Source organism: Colossoma macropomum, unplaced genomic scaffold (genome assembly GCF_904425465.1).
Source record: "Colossoma macropomum unplaced genomic scaffold, Colossoma_macropomum, whole genome shotgun sequence".
In the NCBI taxonomy this organism is placed as follows: Eukaryota; Metazoa; Chordata; class Actinopteri; order Characiformes; family Serrasalmidae; genus Colossoma; species Colossoma macropomum.
In genome coordinates, this window is record NW_023494787.1 from 32,231,400 (window position 1) to 32,246,590 (window position 15,191).

Consider the following 15,191-nt stretch of genomic DNA (forward strand, 5'->3'; position numbering starts at 1 on the left):
CAAAAGCTGAGTTTTCCCTCAATATTTGACACTGTATAAGTATTAAATTAAGTACTAACTAACTATGAACGAATGAGTTATTACTCCAAAAGGGCTCCACAGACACTCACATAATCCCAGTTTTTACAATAACAAAAAGCTGGTTTAGCAAGTTATTAGTGGCCCCTACTGATTAACATTCTGGTTATGTGTTGCTTTTTAAAAGAGATTAGTGCTTCTTTGGCTGGATTTTTCTGTGGTGATACATGCATCCTTCTGGACCAAGAATAGACCCATCAGTTCTCTTTATTCTCTTCTCTTTATTCTCTTCTCTTGGGGCAAGGTTAAGCTAAGCTTTGCTGAACCATACACACACAATTATTATGCAGACCTCAATTCTAAAAAAATTGGGACTGTGTGAAATGATCCATAAATCTACTTTGACCTGTACTAGTACAAGATATGTAATGTTTTACATTATCAACTTCGTTGTCTTTTATACACACTCATTCTGAAAGTGATGCCTGCAACACATTCCAAAAAAGTTGGGGCATTTTAAGGATAGAAACATTGTGAAAAGGCAGGGTCCTTGATGAGTGAGGATAGGTTGTGCCAAAAATACGTCAGTAAAAAAGCCAGCAGTTTAAGAACTTGTTCCTCAGCAAGCAATTGCAAGGGGTTTAGGTATTTCAGCCTCTACAATGCATAATAATATCAAAAAATTCAAGGAATCCAGAGAAAACTCTGCGTAAAGGACAAGGTTGGGATCCACAACTAATTGCCCTTGACCTTCAACCCCTCTGACAGCACTGAATCAAAAACGGTCGTACTTTTGCGATGGAGATCGTCACATGGGCTCAGGAACAACAAACCATTGTAAATAAACACAATCTGTCGCTGCATCCTCAAATGCAGGTTAAGACTGTACTATGCACAGTGCAAGCCACATGTCAACAACGTTCAGAAACGCCGCTGACTTCTCTGGGCTCAACTCATCTAAAATGGACCGATGCACAGTGGAAATATGTGCTGTGGTCTGATAGGTCAGCCTTTCAAATAATTTAATGGGGACATAATGGACATTGTGCTCTCGGGACCAAAGAAGAAAAGGAGCGTCCAACTTTTTGGAATGTATGTGATAATTTAGGCACAAATGCTAATTGATGAATATAAGCTTCCATTACTTGTTAGCTTCATAAGCTTTGCATTCCAGTGCAAAATAAAGAAGCAAATGTTGAATACTAAATATATCTTGGCTGATTAACATGGTTGAGAGGGTTAAGGGTGTGTTTCTTTTCTCTCTTTCTCTTTATCTCTACCTCTGCTTCTCTCTCTGTCTCTCTCTCTCTAGTCCATGCCACCCTGAAGTCTGCCTACACTTCTTTGTGTGCGGAGAGAGACAGAGTCAGAAACACTCTAGAATTAAAGAGCATCCATGAAGCGGTATGTGACTCATACTGTAATTTTTTTTAGTAGATGAAATGTGAGCTTCCGAGTCGCCTGATTTTGTTTTGCATGTAATCATCCTCTTGTTTATTTTAGTTGTTTATTCCACTTATTCTGCTTCACTCAACAGTACCAGACATCTGTACTAGTTGGTGACCTAGCTACTTTTTCATTGTCCATTATTGTCTGACGTACGGTCCCATATGTGTAATGCTTTTTCATATGTGCAGTACCCCCTCACTTGTGCTTTGTTGTATCTGTAGGAGTGCACTGCAGTAATACAAGAATTGTATTGTATTGTATGCTCTTTTGAACACACATGACAATAAATCTCATGTTGAATCCAATCAGGATGTGGTGGACGGGCACCACCCACTACTGCAGCAGGTGTCCAATGAGATTCGAGGGTCAATCCCAGAGTCGCTGTCTGAGTTTTTTGATGCGAAAGAGTACCTGCTGTCTGCCAGCTCCTCTGAGAATGAGGTCGGTGTCACATGGGCCCACTGAAGAATTTTGTATATGTGTTCAGACACAGACAGACACATGTATTTTACATCAAAACGTCAGCGGTGTCGTGACAAAACCACCTGTCTTCACAGTGGAAACCTTATAGAAGAAGAAAAAGACATTCCTAACTGCAGTGTGCATAAATAAATGAAGATTTTATTATTTATTTAGTCATGTGTGCCATTTCTGTAGGGTGCATTATCAGGTTTTCACACAATGTCAAGGGCAGCTGGTGTTAAATGGTGTAAAAAAAACTCTCTTTTAAAGAACATACATAAGCAATGAGTATTTGTGTGTGTGTAGGCCTCAGATAACGACTCCTGCTTAAGTGATGTCAGTGATAATGTCTCTGTGGACTTCTGCACCAGTGAGGCAGGGACCGAGAAGGAGGATGAAGGTAAATTCTCCACAAACACACACATACACATGCTCACAGGAAAAACATGTGACACACCAAGAACATGTATTTACTCCAGGATTTATTAAGAAAGGTATATTTCTTGTGTTTATCATTGAGTGTTCATTGTTTATTTCATTGTGTCATGTGTGTCTGTGTCCAGGCAGCACCAGTGTTAGCGTGGTGTCTCGGCGCTCTCGGCTGCCCAGCGCGTGTATGAGTGAGGGTGTGAATCTGTGGAGCATTCTCTATTCAAACATTGGTAAAGACCTCTCTAAGGTGTCCATGCCTGTCCAGCTGAACGAACCCATCAACACATTACAGCGACTAGGTGAGGAGATGGAGTACTGCCACCTGCTGGACACTGCTGCACACACACACGACCCGCATATGCGCATGGTGAGAACACACACAACCACACGTCAGTTTTTCTGCTAAATACAAAGTCCAAAGTGGTATATTAGTATGGAGACACTACATGAGATGAAACCAATTCCACTGCAAACTGTGTAAAACTAAACTAAACTACTGAGGAGGTTCCAAAACCAGAATTGTTCAGAACACTCACTTATTTTTAATAAGGTAATAATGACTACTCAACTACTTCTTTGAATGACTGGTGAACTTATAGAAATTAATAGTTTTACAGCCCTTAACATACACACACACATAGATAGAAAAGCCAAACACTACCAATAAAAAGTTTTTGTTATTTTATGTATGTTTTATTTTTATGTATGTTGATGTATTAAGTATGTTTTTGTTATTTTATGTATGTTTTAATGATTTATGAATTATTTAGATTCTATAGATGCTATATGTTATTAGGTCATAGGTAAGTATGCATTATTAGATTTATATAGATATAGATATAGGTTTGATATTAAGTAATTTTTTAAATGTTTTATTCAAAACAAAGAGTTATTAAATGATAAATAACACCATGTTTACAAAACAGTAGAACTGCAGTTATATATATCACTTATTAATTAAGATATTAAATGATGTTTTGCATAAAAATACAATCACTTTAGGCATTCTGATTCTGGATAACAATATCATTCTAACTTCATTTTAGGATCATCTACATCTACATCATTTTTTTCTTTCATTTAGATCTAATTATTTGCATTAGCCCTGTATAAAAGAGAATTAGCCTTGTGGAAAACAGCATTGTCTCCAACTATTGTCAGACTGTTGTGTGTATGTGTGTGTGTGCGTGTGTGTGTGTGTGTGTGTGTGTGTGTGTGTGTGTGTGTGTGTGTGTGTGTGTGTGTGTAGGTGTATGTTGCAGCATTTGCAGTGTCAGCTTATGCGTGCACATTCACCAGAGCAAAAATGAAACCCTTTAACCCCGTACTGGGGGAGACCTATGAGTGTGAGCGTTTGGATAAAGGCTTCCGCTTCATCTCCGAGCAGGTACACTTATTCACATGCTCATTCTTACTCCGCCTGCCTTTCACACACAAATGCACACTCACTTGCCTTTCTGGGTGCCTCAGGTCAGCCACCACCCTCCTGTGTCTGCATGTCACTGCGAATCCAAAAACTTCACTCTGTGGCAGGGTGAGTGCAGCAAACACACACACACAATGTGTGTGTAAGATAAAATGTGTTTTGATGGAAAATATGACTGTCTGTATTTTAGATGTCCGATGGAAAAACAAATTTTGGGGCAAGTCTATGGAAATCTTACCCATGGGAACCATCCACATAGAGCTGCCACGGTAACCACCCCACCTTTCTTTCTAATAAGATAAGATAAACTTCCAATTGTTCCAGAGTGTTCCGGTGTGTTTAATACATTGTACAAGCTCAGTATAAAAGTATGTACAATCCATGCAAAGAAAAAAATCTTTTGTTCCTCTAAGTATCTTAAAAGATATCAATTACTTTTTGAAAATGAGAAATTCGTATTAGTTTTTACTGCATTAACATTTGCTTGCATTTATTTTAATATTATATGATGTCTTACAAGCAAAAACACAGATGATAACAAAAACAATGATGAGATAAATGATTTTAAACGATATGCTTAAGTGCCTTAGACCTTTGAGCAGTACTGTATAAACAGTAATAGTAATTGTCTTGAGACAGTCTACAATTTATGTCTTGCTGATTTATTACTGTCCAAGCTTTTCATTTATTCAATGTTGTCCATCAGAAAAGCTTTAAAATCAGAGATAATGACCAGATTTACTAACTAAAACTCAAAATGACCCTCATAATTAACTGAAAACTTGCGTAGGGCAAGTAAAAGTATATTATTTGGACAAACATAGTGCCTCTTTATGTAGGTTAGTACTTTGTGGTTTGTTTATTTTAGTTGTTTGTTTATTCTGGTGCATATCCCTTTTTTGGATGACAGCTTGAAGTCCTCTTGGCATTAAGTGCATAAGTTTGTACAACTGACCCTCAACCAGGCTTGTTGGATTTTCTCTTTTGGATAGCCTCTTTGGAGATCTCTAGCTTTAACATGATATGGGCATTTGGATTGGGTTCCCTGCATTTTTTTTTTAAATATATGTGTATAAAAAAGATGGTCAGGTTTTTTACTTGTCATTAAAATAAAAGAAATTTATGTGGAAAGTTTGCAACTGTTATAATGTTTAGGCACAATGTTTGGCATATTAAATGCTTAATAAATGTGACCTATCTTAGAAATGAGCGAATTAGGGGTAAAAGACATTTCACAACAATCTCTCTCTCTCTCTCTGTCTCTCTTTCTCTCTCTCAGGTTTGGAGATCATTATGAGTTGAACAGGGTTACATCCTGCATCCACAACATCTTAAGTGGTCAGCGTTGGATAGAACACTACGGCGAGATGACCATCAAAAACACAGCTTCTGCAGAAAGCACTGGCCTTTGCAAAGTCACCTTCTTTAAGGTACACATAAACTTTCTTACATATTCTCTAGAAAAACACAGTACTGTGCCAAAGTCTGCAAAATAATTACAAGTGGGCGGTAGATGTGTTTTTGCTTGTAAAAAACACCATATATACATTAATACTGTAAAACAAACTCACAGATAAATAGCCTTAAGTCTAATTTTATCAAATGGCCAAAGACTTTTGCAAGGTACTGTACATATGGAGTTCTGAGCTGATATTTAAGCAGTCATGCTGGTCTTAGATGTGTTTTAATCACTTAGAACTGTTTACAGACTAGAGAGAAATTTCTGACAATCAGTAAGTTCTTTACCTAGGAGTTTTTTTAAACCAGTTCTATTTACCAATTCTAGGCTTCATTTATTTTACATCTGTAAATTTGTGCTGTAGCTTTTGTTGGCTATTTTGCTGTGTTTCCAGTGCCACTGTAAAAATGCCTTAGAGGTGATTTTTTTTTGCTGACCCTTTAGCTCCCACAGGTGGAGTGTAGTATAACTGACATTATGTTGGAAAAATTTATTTTTGTTTTATTATTATTTGTTTATGTATCTTTTCTGATTTCTCTATTTTCTGTTGATTATTTACAACAGTTTTGTGCCTTTGTGTTTGGGATCATTTGTCCTTTCCATCTGTCCATACTTTATTAATTTATTGTTGTGGCTTTGTATTTTTTTTTGTCTCAGTCAAGTTCTAGAGGTCCAAACACTAACAAGGTGGAGGCAGTGGTTACAGATGCTGAGGGGCGTGTGGTTCATTCGATCTTTGGTAAATGGAACGAGGCTTTGTATCTTGGAGACCCTCCCTCAGCCATCTGCATCTGGAGAGCAAGTGAGTGAGCACCTATTAGGGATGGACAATTGAACTGTTTTGCTGTTCAAATGTCTAAATATTCAAATATCCCAAAATGTTTTATGTTGTTGTGAATAAAAACATAAATGTGTAAGGTTTAACTTTTATCGATTGCTTACAGCTAGCATTAAGAGGTGATCAGCTTGCACTGATTTAGCATTTTATCTTTGTGGTTTAAGCATACACTACTGTTCAAAACTTTGGCGTCACTTGTCATATTAACAGTTATTATTTTATTCAGTAACAACCTATACAGTGTAGATTTAAATATAACATTTTGTCACTACCTTTAAAATACAGAGCATTCTGAGTGTTAATTTTACTACAACTACATTTTCAGTGTGGTACAGTTTCAGTGATTTTAGAGTATTCTACATTTCTGTGAATCATTCTGAATGTAAAACTAAGTCTTTTTTTTTTACAGATTCCTACTAATTAGAAATCTGTGAAGTAGCTCAGTACTGGCATATTAGAATCACTTCACACATGCATTAGCAAGCAAACTGGCTTTATTAAATATTTTTTATTTTATTGAAAACATTGATTGAATTTTTCAAACCATGATTCTAAACTGTAATGTTGGAGTCACACGGCTTTACTTTGTACAAAGCTTTACTTTGTACAAATATTTCTAAATACAACTCTGCTTAGATACATTATAGCCCACATATGCCTTTTTGGAATACCTAATTAACTAAATAGTAAGTGCTAAGATGAGTTATCTGTATATCTGTATAATTATGAAAATTCCAGCTTCCTAGCCAGATGAAAATACCTTTAAATGCAGATGCTCACCGACAGGTCTTTCCTGGATAACAGTTGCTCACTGTATGGACTTGCGGTTGGTACAGTGTAGTGGGTAAGACCTCTGCGACGCATTCTGCAGGCTGAGGTTTGATCTCCACTATACTGATAAGAGTCCTTTGGCAAGACTCCTAATGTTATCTTTGCCTATGTCTGTAAAACAATCAAACTGTATGTCACTTTGGATGAGAGCAGATAAAAATGCTGTAAATGTTTGTGTGTGTAGACCCCATGCCAGAGGACTACGAGCAGTACTATGGATTTACTCATTTTGCAATTGAGTTGAATGAGTTGGATGAGAGCATCAGACCTTTCTTACCCCAAACAGATACACGCTTCAGACCAGACCAGAGGTATATAAACATGAAAACTGTACATATTGATTTGTTTTTCCACAGTACAGTATAGTGCATACAGTACGGTGCAAGAGACCACACTTTATTTATTTAATTTTCAGTCAAAAACATTTAGTACAAGTTATTCATTTTTCAGGAGATATATTTGAGGAGATTAGATATAAGATAATCCATCTGCATAAGGAATAGAGTTTAAAGAATTATTAAAAGACAAAGAGAAAATGGGACTCTTGACAACCACCATCAGATAAGCTTTCATCTTTTGAGAGATAGGAGAAAATTGAGTTTCACTCTCGCTTCAGATCTGAAAAAACCCATTGTGTTTCGGTTCAGTATTCCATTGTGAGAACACTAGGGATGCATCAGTACCCACCTGATACTGTGCTCATTTGCTCATGTTCATGCTCATAAAAATGCACTGATTCCACCAGATACCCTGTGACATAAGCTTAGTGTATACTTGTACACTGCCACGCTAATGAACAAGTGAACGAGGGTCTGCTCACAGGGCAAAGTGTTGCTGATGCTGTGATAGTCAGACACAAAGTCGTTGGTCACTTTAAACATTCCACCTTGGCATATTCCCGCCAGACATACACTGTGCAATCATAGCCCATTTTTAAACGCATACAAACACAATCACAGCCACTTCCCCAATACTGGTGGACACACGTAGGCTAACAAAACGGAAGCAAAAACTTTGCAATCAAAGACTGTATATGCCTAACTTTACTCAGACTGAATAGAATTGCGGGGTATAATTGTTAATATGCTACATTTTTACGTTGTCTTTGTAAAATACGCCATAAAGAGCCTGTTTCATCCTAACAGTGCATATCACTGCCTAGTTTTAGTTCAGTGGACAGTGTGGAACAAGTTAGCAAAGCTGCTGGAGCACAGATTCTCAGTGTTTTTGCTCAGTATTCGTGTGCACATCATGCTATTTTGAATGAAAAAGCTTTATTGATACATGTCCATAGACAGAACTGTCTGTAGAGGCTGCATTTCACGTGGCATAAAGTACTTAAAATGTGCTCATACTTATATACTCATACACTATGAGTCTAAAAGGATGTGTAGCTGTTAAGGAGCTGTTACTGAGAAAAGAAAATTTGCAGATGAAACAAAGAAGTGGCTGGTGTTCTAAGAACAATGAACTGACCACTGAATGAACCCTCCACACCTCAACACCATTTAATGTGTTTGTTTGGTATTGCTTGGATCATGAGAAGCAAAAAATGCAACCAACTTCTAAGACTGAACTTTAATGTAGAAAAATATCCCTCAAAAACTGAAAACAAGTCTCACAAAATGAATGGAAGGTAAAGAGAAAGGCAACGGGTGAATACGCTAAATACTGAAACAAAATCATATTATAATCAGTTGTTGAGGCTTCTTTATAATTTTCTATTTAATATGTGTCTTCTGCTTTATTCTTGACACTAAGAATTGATAAGTTTTTAATTGATAAAGAGTGTGTGGACTGGAAACTAAATAAAATGAAGGGTGGTCTTTGACTTTTGCACAGTACTGTACTTGTATTGTCTTATACTTGTACTGTATTGTCACTGTTGGAACAAAATCTTGTATCCATAAAAGAGTAATTTTATAGGAGAAGAGAAAAAAATCATTCTTAACATTTTATGCAAGTTAATGTAAGTGATTTTGGCTCATTTCCTTTGGTCCATTCTTCTTGAAATGTTTACACAATGTAAAGGGCAGCTGGCATTTTCAAATTACATTAAAAAAGACAACAATGGAGATTGTTGGTTTTGTCATGACAATGATGATAATAACCACCTACAGTTGAAGTCATAAGTTTACATACACCTTAGCCACATTCATTAAAACTCACGTTTTTCACAGTTCCTGACATTTTATCCAAGGATACATTCATTCTCTAAGTTCAGTTAGGATCTCTACTATATTTTAAGTATGTGAAATCTCAGAGTAATACTGGAGACAATGATTTATTTCTGCTTATATTTCTTTCATCACATTCCCAGTGGCTCAGAAGTACACAAACATGGTTAGTATTTGGTAGCATTGTCTTTAAATTGTTTGGGTCAAATGTTTCGGGTAGCGTTTCACAAGCTTCTTATAATAAGTTGCTGGACTTTTGGATTATTCCTCTTGACAGAACTGGTGTAACTCAGATTTGTAGACCTCCTTGCTTGCACATGCTTTTTCAGTTGTGCCCATAAATTTTCTATGGGATTGAGGTCAGGGCTTTGCGATGGCCACCTTATTACATTCTCTTGTCCTTGAGCCATTTTGCCTCAACTTTGGAAGTATGCTTGTTGTCCATTTGGAAGACCCATTTGCGCCCAAGCTTTAACCTCCTGGCTAATGTCTTGAGATGTTGCTTCAATATCTCCACATGATATTCCTTCCTCATAATGACATCTATTTTGTGAAGTGCACCAGTCCTTCCTGCAGCAAAGCACCCCCACAACATGATGCTGCCACCCCCATGCTTCACGGTTGGGATTGTGTTCTTTGCCTTGAAAGCCACCCCCTTTTTCCTTCATATGTAACGATACACAACAATAGCCAAACAGTTTCATTTTTGTTTCATCAGACCAGAGGACATTTCTCGAAAAGTAAGAACTGTAACCTGGCTTTTTTATGGGAGTTTTGGAGCAGTAGCTTCTTCCTTGCTGACCGCCCTTTCAGATCATGTCAATATAGGACACGTTTTACTGTTAATATTGACACTTTTGCAGCTGTTTCCTCCAGCATCCTCACAAGGTCATTTGCTGCTGTTCTTGGATTGATTCATATTTTTTGCACCAAAGTATGTTAATCTCTAGAAGACAGAATGCATCTCCTTCCGGAACAGTATGATGGCTGTGTGGTCCCATGGTGTCTAAACTTGCATATTATCATTTGAACAGATAAACGTGGTACTTTCAGACATTTGAAAATTGCTCACAATGATGTACTGGACTTGTGAAGGTCCACAATTCTTTTTCTGATGTGTGGGCTAATTTCTTTTGATTTTGCCGTGATGTCAAGCAAAGAGGCAAATAGGCCTTGAAGGTAAGCCTTAAAATACTGCCACAGGTACACCTCCAGTGAATTCAAATGACATCAATTAGCCGATCAGAAGCTTCTAAACTCATAATGTCGTTTCCTGGAGTTTTCCAAGGTCCAGTCAACTTGGTGTTTGTAAACCTCTGACCCACTGGAATTGTGATATAGTGAATTATAAGTGAAATAATCTGTTTGTAAACATTTGTTGGAAAAATTGCTTGTGTCATGTACAAAAAAAGTAGATATCCTCAACAACTTGCTAAAACTATAGCTTGTAGACATGGAATCTGTGGTGGGGATAAATATGAGTTTTTTTGTTCTAAAAAATGATAAAAACACACACGTTCACACATATTACTACTCGTTATAGATCATCTTCAGATCAAAGCAGGTGTCAGCACATTTGCTGTTTGAGCACAATAATACAGTATACTGACAGTGTTTAATTCAAATTAAATGCAAACTCAGTTTACATAACGTGGTGAATGGCACGTATGACACTGTCGCAGGTTACTGGAGGAGGGGAACATCACAGGAGCGGAAGAACAGAAAGAGAGGATAGAGGCGCTCCAGAGAGAGAGGAGGAAAATTCTACAGGAGAACAACATGACACACACGCCTCGATTCTTCAAGTGTGTAACCACTGTAGACAAGTGCTGCCGTGTGTTTTTGTAGGTGTGGGTTTGTTTTGCACAATTCTGTATTTTTCAAAACTTTCTTTTTTTTGGCAGGCGAGCAGAAGATGACTCATGGGTCAGCAATGGCACTTACTGGGAGTTAAGGAAAGATCCTGGCTTCAGCAAACTGGATTTTCCTTTGTTGTGGTGACCAAACAGGACTTCCCCCTGCACTGCTCACCTCTGCTGTAACCAAATATGGGATTGTTTCCTCTAAGTGAACTGGTACTTAAACACTGACTTTCAAAGCCTTTTCACTTATTCTACAGGCCAAAAGTATGGAAGCAAACAGTGACTTTTTAATATTTTACATAGATTTCACAATAAAGTCAATTTGCCTTCAGTGAACATATGCTATTTGACCTCTAATTTAACCCAAAAGTTGTTTTTGAAAAGCAAACTTTAATAGATTTTATTTGTATTTGTTGTATTTATGTAATAGATTTCATTAACTACAGTAAGTTGAATGATCTAAAGCAAATACTACCATAAACTCAATTAGAAGCAGAAACGTAGTACTTCACTACTGTTGACAGACAGAACAGCCATGTCGATATGAAGTGTAATACCGAACTCAGAGTTGGGGACACTTGTGAGTGGTGCAGAGTGGGAGTGGAGCAGGGAGTGGAGCGTGATTTTGTCCAGAGTGTGGAGGGGCCTTTTAGAAAATTAGAGTGCCAGTGTTCTCTCTCACTCTGAAATCGCTTCAGTACTGCTCTATCCTACAAGCCATTCCTTTTTTTCCACACTTAGTACCTCTGCATGACATGAGTGATTGCTATAGCTCGCACACGATGGACATTCATACACAGCGTTGGCACTGCAGAACTGTTTAAAGCACATGCATGTTTATACTTGGCAGTTTTCTGCCTTGTGATTGGCTGTCAAGCCTATACCTGACAAAAAACGCAAAAATGTATATTTTTTTACTTTCATCAAGACATCAAGAATCATTTGGAGCGAAGTTGGAGCGGTGTGATTACAGAACACTTTAAGCGATGAGTGGAAATGTCTGCTGCTCCACTCCACACACATACTCTGGTTGGAAATTCTGACTTGAGAGCTTTGGTTAAGCAGCAATATTTGCAAGCTGTATATTTCACACACCTGATTCAGTTCATCAAGCCTTCAGGAGCATCTGAATGTGGGAATCAGCTTGATTTGATTACAGTTGGTTAAACCCTGCAGCAGAATCACTAAAAGAAAAACTAATGAAGAATCAGTTGTGTACTATTGCTGCAAACTATTAGTTAAACCTTTTTGATCTATGTTAAAGGTGGAGTAGGTGATTAATTTTAGAAACATTTTTGTTATATATCTTGAAATACTCTTTACATCCCGATAGCAATCAATAAGTCAAATGATCTGACAGTAAAAAAATATTATCTGTGGAGGCCACAGGACTGTAAAAAAATCATTCAGACTCAATGAAATGATTGGATGGCCTACGTGCCTCTCTGCCTACCTGTCTCACGACCTGCCCACATGCACATGTGCGGAGTTCGTCATACAGTCTACACACACACACACCTAGAAAGGTAGCATGCTAGATTCACAAGAATGGCACAGAAAGTTATACAAGGACCTACAACAGCTTGCACCACTAATGAAAGAAAGAAGAGAAGGACAGAAGTAGAACGTCTTTGAACAAAAATAGATTGGATAATGCAAGAGGTCAAACCAGAGTGAACATCGGTGTGGCTTTCCAACGTTGGTGAAGCCTGAGGGAGTTGAAAGGGCTGGAAAGCGACTCCAAGGTTAGGCAGGTTTATCTGGTTTGTTCTGTTTCTGAATTATGTAGTCAATACAGCTAGCTACTAATGTAGCTACATTATGTATTAGTCCAGTGCTAATGTTAGCTAAGTAGAAGATGTAAACTACCTAGCTATGTTTATCTTGTATGTAATCTGTGTGTGTGTATATTATTCGACAATGTCTGCGCTGTAGTGCGCATTCACGTGTTTTGGGAGAGTTGCTTTGGAAGTTTGGCTGAAAAAGGGAGCAGGATTTTTTAATTTTGATTTTTTTCAAAAACTACCTTACACTTCTTGGTTTCTACAAAATCACCTCCTCCAGCCTTAATTAACATATTATTATCCATTACCTCTTGATTGTTTACTCCTCCAAAGTTAGTGTTGTTTCCAAACCTTTGGCCTATAATGTATGCTAAAATATCCTCATTTCCTTTGCACAGACACTTAAAGAACATTCCTCAGCCCAGTATACACTGCCATCAAGAAGCCTTTCTGCTCATATATTTGCAAACTAAAGCTGTTGTCTGCACACCGGCCTTCAGGCAGTTTTACAGTTGTTTTATATATATGAAAAGGGAGAATAAGTGCTGTTAGCAGTGTGGTCTCATTCAACATGAAACACCAACAGCATCCAGAGACATAACAGATAAACAAAAATAGTAAACATGCTTTGGTATTTACAGTAGAACAGAAATGAATTTGAAGAAATGATTTGTGCTTTCTGCATAATACCTTTGATTTGGGAAAAATCACATTGTTTATTCAATAGGTGCCCTTACTTCAGTTCTTTGTAACTGGACTAATATTGATGAATAAATTATTAGAATGATTTCTGAAAAATAAATAATGAAACAAATAGACTTATACTATGTAAATACACAAAGAATACAGTTTTAAAAAATGCTATGGCAAATTTGCTTTTGTCTGATTTTTAGTTTCTGAGTGTCTAGTTTTGTTGGTTATGTTTTAATTGTTGTTTTAGTAGTAAAGATATGGTGCAGTGTTTACCAGTGTTATCTTTAAGAAATATATATATATAAATTAATACAATTTAATAGTAGATAAATGCTCCCAAAATTTGGAGCTGCTGCTATCCAGCTCTCACAAATAAAGTATGATCCTACAACAGGTGGCTAACGCAAGTAGGAAGCTGCATCTAGCTATGCTACAAGCAATGGTATAAAAAACCTACAGAAAAAGCACTGTTTAATGCAGAAAATCTTAAATAACCTGCTTGCTGTGAGTTTTGTCTGGGACTCGGAGCAGCAGGAGTGGAGCATGAGTTGCTAATGTATGTATGTTGCTAACTCCGATTTGATGTCGTCTGCACCAAATGTAGTCTCGCCCAATTATATCAAACAGAAGAAAACGGTGGGAGATGTAATTCCAAAAATCTCTCATCAGAAAAAACTTCTTTCTCTGCCAGCTCACTACAGATAATAGTTAGAAGAAATTCATGAAAATGACTAGACAGGGGCTTTACCCACATTGTACCCATATGGAAAAAAATATATTCCAAATGTATTTATCAAATATATTTTTGCAATGTATAAAAATGGCCAAAAATGTATTTATTAAATATATTTCTAAAATTAATTTTAAATGTATTTTATAATTATGTTTATCAGATATATATTGCAATGTATGAAAATGGCCAACATTGTTTTTGTGAATTTTTGTTTTGTTTATTTTTTAAAATACCCTTATTTATGTTTGGTGTATGTAGTTTTAACAAAGGTTACAAATATAGCTAAATATACATGAACGCAAGGAATGATACTGACTTCTGTGTTTTGCATTGTACTTTGCATTAACCATGTACATATGCAGTAAGACACTCACACAAAATGTATTCCAAATAAGCAAGACATCAAATCATAACTGTATGTTCACAGTGTATCACTACCTACAGCTTTGCCTTTGCCATGTTAAAGGTTAATTTGCTAGTAGTTGAAATGAAGATACTGGAATACAAATTCATTTCAAAAGGTATTCAGAACAGTAAAGTGCATTAGAGAAGTATTTTGGCTATTTTCGTACATTTTCAAATGTATTTGATAAGTACATTTACATACATTTGTGTTTGTATGGTACATTTCTGGGTGTAATATTTCTGTGATGTTTTGAAGCACACCTAACTACAATAACATAAAAAGTGCCATCAGAGTTCTTGTGTTCCAAATCTGATTAGAGAGAAATACCAGCTAACTCCAAATACAGATCTGTTGTCTGTAAAAAGCTCATAAAACACTAGTCAGCATTCTTTCCTAGCTCTCTTCTGTTTTAGCAAGAAATTCAGTTTATGCTTCAAAACTACAATCAGCATTTTTGAACTATTTGCACATGTAATACAAACATGTTATTTGCTGTCTAATCAAAACATCTGTTTGAGTCTGAATGTTTAGAAGTCTGAAACAACCTCACCTCCAACATATACCCATGATGCCAAAGAGTTATCACCGTTTTTCTTATTTTCAAGAAGAATAATCTGTGTG

General features: G+C 36.8%; 1 protein-coding gene across 3 annotated transcripts in view; it reads left to right on the forward strand.

Moving 5' to 3' along the window:
* Positions 1-11,290, forward strand: part of osbpl3a (oxysterol binding protein-like 3a) — a 36,712-nt gene extending 25,422 nt beyond the window's left edge. For all 3 annotated transcript variants that reach the window (XM_036566982.1, XM_036566983.1, XM_036566984.1), the window contains exons 11-22: positions 1,331-1,422; positions 1,777-1,908; positions 2,236-2,329; positions 2,493-2,728; positions 3,611-3,748; positions 3,832-3,895; positions 3,978-4,056; positions 5,067-5,217; positions 5,904-6,048; positions 7,100-7,226; positions 10,775-10,897; positions 10,997-11,290. In XM_036566982.1, the coding sequence (XP_036422875.1) occupies positions 1,331-1,422; positions 1,777-1,908; positions 2,236-2,329; positions 2,493-2,728; positions 3,611-3,748; positions 3,832-3,895; positions 3,978-4,056; positions 5,067-5,217; positions 5,904-6,048; positions 7,100-7,226; positions 10,775-10,897; positions 10,997-11,093 (1,478 nt within the window). In that variant the 3' untranslated portion in view covers positions 11,094-11,290. The remainder of the gene's footprint in view (positions 1-1,330; positions 1,423-1,776; positions 1,909-2,235; positions 2,330-2,492; positions 2,729-3,610; positions 3,749-3,831; positions 3,896-3,977; positions 4,057-5,066; positions 5,218-5,903; positions 6,049-7,099; positions 7,227-10,774; positions 10,898-10,996) is intronic.
* The last annotated feature ends 3,901 nt before the right edge of the window (positions 11,291-15,191 follow it).